At 58.6% G+C, this 5645-nt stretch overlaps 3 protein-coding genes across 3 annotated transcripts, besides 8 other annotated features; all 3 read left to right on the plus strand.

The window, feature by feature from the left end:
• Nucleotides 1-21: 21 nt before the first annotated feature.
• Nucleotides 22-50: a microsatellite.
• Nucleotides 43-75: a microsatellite.
• Nucleotides 76-537: 462 nt separating this feature from the next.
• Nucleotides 538-569: a microsatellite.
• A 22-nt stretch (nucleotides 570-591) lies between these two features.
• On the plus strand, nucleotides 592-1647 carry Tco025E_04947 (uncharacterized protein; the record flags this gene model as incomplete). The annotated part of the gene is made up of 1 exon (XM_029371852.1): nucleotides 592-1647. The coding sequence occupies one exon, from the start codon at nucleotides 592-594 to the stop codon at nucleotides 1645-1647; it is 1056 nt and encodes a 351-aa protein (XP_029228105.1).
• A 125-nt stretch (nucleotides 1648-1772) lies between these two features.
• Nucleotides 1773-1809: a microsatellite.
• Nucleotides 1808-1839: a microsatellite.
• Nucleotides 1840-2084: 245 nt separating this feature from the next.
• Nucleotides 2085-2114: a microsatellite.
• Nucleotides 2115-2116: 2 nt separating this feature from the next.
• Nucleotides 2117-3139, plus strand: Tco025E_04948 (uncharacterized protein; the record flags this gene model as incomplete). The annotated part of the gene is made up of 1 exon (XM_029371853.1): nucleotides 2117-3139. One exon carries the CDS (start codon nucleotides 2117-2119, stop codon nucleotides 3137-3139), a length of 1023 nt encoding a protein of 340 aa, XP_029228106.1.
• Nucleotides 3140-3484: 345 nt separating this feature from the next.
• Nucleotides 3485-3518: a microsatellite.
• A 70-nt stretch (nucleotides 3519-3588) lies between these two features.
• Tco025E_04949 (putative serine palmitoyltransferase) lies at nucleotides 3589-5265 on the plus strand (the record flags this gene model as incomplete). Its single annotated transcript, XM_029371854.1, has 1 exon — nucleotides 3589-5265. The coding sequence occupies one exon, from the start codon at nucleotides 3589-3591 to the stop codon at nucleotides 5263-5265; it is 1677 nt and encodes a 558-aa protein (XP_029228107.1).
• A 172-nt stretch (nucleotides 5266-5437) lies between these two features.
• Nucleotides 5438-5488: a microsatellite.
• The last annotated feature ends 157 nt before the right edge of the window (nucleotides 5489-5645 follow it).

The following is a 5645-nucleotide window of genomic DNA, read 5'->3' on the forward strand; positions in this document are numbered from 1 at the left end:
TGCGTGTGTCTGCGGGTCGTGCCTCCCTTCCTTTTCCTTCCTTCTTCTTTGTCCTCTCTCTCTCTCTATCGCTCTTGGTGTGTTGGTACGCGAATAGGCCCGGGAAAGTGACGGATGTGCCTGTGCGACGCGTTGGCGTCTGAAGTGAAATGTGCGCCGTCACTCTTCCATCTGGCGTGTCGGTGACGATAACTCTTTCTCTCCCTCTCTCTTCATTTATTATTCCCCCTCCCCCCCCTTTTTTTTTTTGAATCTCTCTTCTTCTTCTTTTCTTTTTTGTGTGCATGCGCGCGTTTGTTTTCACTCGCGTGTGCGGAGAGAGCGAGCGTTTGCGCGTCTGCGTGCGTGTGGGCGTCTTTTGTGTGCCGGAAGGGGGTGCCTTGCGACGGCAACGTGGGAGGGGCCCCGTGCCGAAAAAGAGGGGAACGCGCAAAGAAAGGCGGCGCGGGGTTGCGGTGCGAAGGGACACGCGCCTTCGGCCCCCTCCCCCCTCGCCGCGCGAAGCGAAGCCCGCACCGCACCCGCAGCGGCAGCGGCAGCAGGAGGAGGAGGAGGAGGAGCGGAAGGAGCGGGATACGAAAGCGAGCGGCGATGGCGATGGATGCGAGCGGGCTGTTGTTTCAAACAGCCGCAGAGACGATTGACGCGCTTAGCTTCACGCAGAGCCACGTCATCGATGAGGACTTCCGTGCCCACAGCAAAACAAACATTAACTCGGTGCGCTCCCTGCAGCGTGAGCAGCGCAACCGCATTGAGCAGAACTACGGCCCCCGCGCCGCCTCCGCCGAGAGCATCGCGGCGCTGCTGCGGGCGGCGTACCGCGGCGAGACGACGTCGCTGGAGTTGACGCGGGAGGCCGGCGGGCGTGGGGCCCCGCTGGCCGTGACGGCCACCATGTCGCACAGCCAGTGCCAGGTCTTCAAGAAGGAGATGAAGCAGCGCATTCACGAGTGGGAGCGCGCCTTCCGCGAGGACCGCGGGGTCGCGGTGACGGCGCACGACAAGGTCCCGCTGCGTCACGTGTACGAGCTTTACAAGGCGGCGAAGAATCGACTGAAGGAGACGGAGTCGCCGCACGCTGCCGCCCTGGAGCCGAGCGTCGAGGGATCCGCGGAGCCTCTCCAAACACAATTGTTGCAGTCGCAGCCGCAGCAGCAGCAGCAGCAGCATCAGCCATTGCATGAGGGCGGCGTGCGCAATGGTGATGCCGCTGTCGAGGTGAGAGGCGGATCCGTTGGGGCGCAGGCCTCGTACTTTTCCGGCGGCCCACTGGACGGCGCTGGTGCCGCAGTGTTTGCAGCGCCGGTTTCCATGACTTCCTCCAACAACATGCCGCACCAGCCCTCCCCCGCGCGGACCATGGGCAAGGGAAAGCCGGCGAGTCAGATGTCTGACGAGGAGCTCACGACGGAGAAGCGTTACTTGAAGCACGTCCTTCACCTTTTTGAGAGCAACTTTGAGAAGAGCAATGGCCGACCCTCGACGAAGAGTGACAGGCATATGTGGGTGGCCGAGTACACGCGTTACGGGGAGTTGAAGAACGAGATTCTCCGTCGTGCCGCGAGGGGAAACCAGGGAGGCTCCGCGGCCGCGGAGGCCCACGCCGCCCCCTCCACCGTTTCCATCCCACTGTCCGACAAAATTTAGTTTTTAGATCCATCTCGCTGTTCATGTTATCATACACCTCCCCCCTCTTTCTCGGTGTACGAGTCGTTGAGGTGCAGTTCTTGCCCCTCTTCTTCCCTCGCCGCTTTGAGTAAGTGAGGAGGGGGATGCTGCAGCGTCACTGCGTGCATGCATGCTTGCATGTGTCTGCCTCTGTATCTGTCTGTGTGTGTGGGCGCGTGCCCGAGGCCGGGTGCATCACTGTAATGGTTACACCCTTTTCCTGCTGCTTCTGCGCCTCGCACGGACTTGTTGTTCGCCTCGGAGGAGAGGGGCGTTGCCGCCGCCGCATTTGCTTCTGCTAAAATGCTTCCCACCCCCTCACTGCTGGTCTGCCGCTGTCTCTCGTTTGATTGTCTTTTTCCTTTTCACAAGAAGCACGCAAGAAGAGGCGAGGAGCGTACCTCGCGCCGTCGCGTTCCCTCTCCTCCCTCCCTCGCTTCCTCCCTGCATGCCGCGGTCTCGCAACACGTCCCCCGCCGAGGGACTGCGTGAGGCCCTCGACGGCAAAGTCGCCGAATTGGGAGGCGTCGACATCGACCACAGCCGCATTTTTAGCCTCACCGACTACGACTACCCCGACCGGCACCTGCTGCGCTCTTTTTGCACCGCCCCTGCCATCCCGTGGTCGGCCTTCAGCCCGATGCGGGGCATCACCGCACTGCCGCAGGAATTGTGTGCCAAGAGCATCATGGAAAGCGTTGCGAAGCTCACCAGTATGAACAGTGGCCGAAACAACGGTGCTAGTAACAACGCCACGGGTGCGAGGGGAAGCCACAACGGCATCGCAGAGCCTATGAGGTCCATTGCGAGGTTTTTTGAGGAGCTCTGTCCTGACCTCTGCGGCAAGACGAAGGACGCGTTGTACCGGGGAGCCACCCACCTAATATTGGCTGTCGTCACTGGAAGCGTGGAGCCTGCGCGGCGCTGCCTAGAGCTTGGGGCGGATCCGAACGATATGAGCTTTCTTAGCGACCCTGATGTTGCTGTAAATCAGATGCAGCACGGCTACAGTGCAATGTTCATTGCCGTCATCGCCGGAAGGTTGGACGTCATCTCACTGCTGCGTGAATTTGGCGGCAGCATACATGTCTACGATCGCTGGGGCCGTACCCCGTTACACGCGGCGGTGGAGATTGGAAAGCGGGAGGTGGTGGCGTGGTTGTTGGCTGAGGGGGCCCCGCGCTGCATTGGGAGCTGTGTCACGATGCTGCCGGACTCCGCTGCCTCCCCGGAACTGGCGCTGCCCATTCCCGCCCTTCACAGCCGACCTGGGCCGTGCAGCCACGGCGACGCGGCTGTCTTGTGCCACTGCGGCTCGAAACGCCCAAAGGGGTACTGCGGTTGCGTGGACGACATGTTCCTCCGCTGGTCGTACGATCGCCTGCAGCAGCGCTGGCTCTCCGGCATGGACCTGAGCGCCCTGTCGGCATCGTGCACGTCAGGTCCCTGTGCCCCATCCTGTGTGCGGTAGCGAAGGACAAAAATGGTTTATGCAAACCTGCATACATTTAAAAAAAAGCGAAGGAGAAACAAAGGCAAAGGTGGTGGAGAGAGCGGAGGAAGCATGGACGAAAAAAAGGAAGAGCGGCAGCTTGAATTGGACGGCGCCCCTCTGGCATGCCGTGTGTGACTCCCCAGCTAACTTCTCGTTTGCTTCCAGTCTGCCTGTAGTGGTGCGTGTCGTCTGCATGGGGCAACGGTGTGTCCTGTTTCCATCCGTCGTCGTTGCCTTCTCTCTTCTTCCTTGCTGCTGCTCCCGACTACGTCTTCCACGGGTGTTTGCGTTGCTGCGGAATATAGTAAAGCGTACCAAGCAACACACACACACACACACACACACATACACACACGCAGCAATTAAGAGAAGCAGGCAAAAGTCACGGAACAGTTTATTTTGTTTCTCCTTGTCTGCTATTGAAAATGCCTTCATACGTGACATCTGAGAGTCATCTTGAGCCAAAAGGGGGCCTGGAACTCCTGGATGCCAAGGCCGCCGTACAGCTTGGCTCCCCCGTGGAGACGTGCAACAAGCAGGGTGCCGTGCTGCCCGACCTCTCACTCAGCGAGGCGGAGGATGTACGTCAAAGGGAGAAGGCTGTGACGGCCACGCAGGGAACGCAACCGCCGCAGCAGGAGGAGAATCACGACAAGGAGGAAGAGGAGTGCTCGCTATTAGCCAGGATCAGTCTCTTCGTCTCATTTGGCTTACTTGGCCTATTTTCTATCTTCTATGAGTTGTACTATCGCCTCTTTCAGAAGGAGAAGGGCCGTGAGGGCTACGCGCCGCTGATGAAGAGTTTTGATGGCTACTGGCAAAGACACTTCTATCGCCGCCTCCGTGACTGCTTTAACTACCCGATTGATTCCCGTCCGTCGCGTGTCATTGGTGTCATGGAGCGCGTTTCACACGATGGCAATCAAACTTTCTCGCTAACCGGAAATATCCTCCCTTGCGTGAACCTCTCCTCCTACAACTACCTCGGCTTTGCGTCGGATGTTCCGGGAATTACGCGTCAGGTGCTGGACAGCATCGACCGGTACGGCATTGCGTCGTGCAGTTCCCCGCAGGTGGCGGGACAACACACCCCCATTGCAACGCTTGAGCGCGCCTTTGCCGACTTCCTCGGCAAGGAGGACGCCATTGTCTGTGGAATGGGATTCGGCACAAATTTTCGTGGCCTTCCCGCCCTCTTTGGAAGGGACTCGTTGGTGCTCTCCGACAGCCTGAACCACTCGTCGCTGGTGAACGGCATACGCATGTCCGGCGCCCGCTTAAAGGTATTCAAACACAACCAATTTCGGCAACTGGAAACTCTGCTGCGGGAGGCGGTGGTGCTTGGACGGAACCCCAATGGAGAATACGTGCCGTGGACCCGCATCATCATCATCGTTGAGGGTATTTACAGTATGGAGGGAGAAATCGTCGATCTACCGCGGGTTGTGGCTCTCAAGAAGAAGTATGGGGCTCTGCTCTTCGTGGACGAGGCACACTCCATTGGAGCGATTGGCCGCACTGGCCGCGGGGTGACGGAGCACTACGGCGTCGATACAAAAGATGTGGATATCCTCATGGGAACCTTCACAAAGAGCTTTGGTTCCATTGGTGGTTACCTGGCGGGGGAGCAGAAGGTGATTGACTACTTGCGCACCCACAGCTCCATCGCCCTGCACTGTGACACGCTTGCCCCTCCCTGCGCGCAGCAGGTGTTGGCCGCCCTTGACGTTATCGTCGGTCGGGACGGGACGGACATTGGCCGCAAACGCATCCATCAATTGAAGGAGAACTCTCAGTTTTTGCGGCAGGGCCTCATCGCCCAAGGTTTTACGGTGCTCGGGAACGACGCCTCACCGGTGGTCCCCGTCATGCTGTACCACACGGGCAAGCTTTCGGTAATGGCGCGGGAGTGCCTGCGGCGCGGCCTGGCCATCGTCATTGTTGGCTACCCAGCCACGCCGCTTCTCGGGGGACGCGTGCGGTTCTGCGTCTCCGCTGCACACACTCGTGAGGACCTCCAACTGACGCTGGACGTCATGGGCGAGTTGGCGAAGGTGGTGCACATTCAGTACCAGACGCCTCAGAAGCTGCCACCACGGTAGATTGTAGTGCCCACCGGTGCAGGATCGCAGCCGGAATGTACAACTGAACTTGTCAGCCCCTGATGGTCCTCACTTTTATGGTATTGCGCTCTGTTTGTTTTTTGTTATTTGCTTCCTTCTACTCCCCTCTTGCAATACGTCCATCTTCGCCCGGCGGCTGCGGCGAACAGCAGTGTGTACGTGTGTATATATATATATATACATGTCTGTGTGTGTGTGTGTGGCGGGAAGGGGAAAAACGAAACAAAAAACGAGGAAGCAAGCGATGAATCCTAATGGACTTCCACAAGCCTGTATGTGTTTTTTGTGCAAGCGGTGTGGATGAGAGGGAAAGGCCACACAGTTATTATCTCTCTCTTTTCCTTCCTATTTTTTACTTT

Source organism: Trypanosoma conorhini (assembly GCF_003719485.1).
Source record: "Trypanosoma conorhini strain 025E chromosome Unknown Tco_14.4_contig_00271, whole genome shotgun sequence".
NCBI lineage: Eukaryota > Euglenozoa > Kinetoplastea > Trypanosomatida > Trypanosomatidae > Trypanosoma > Trypanosoma conorhini.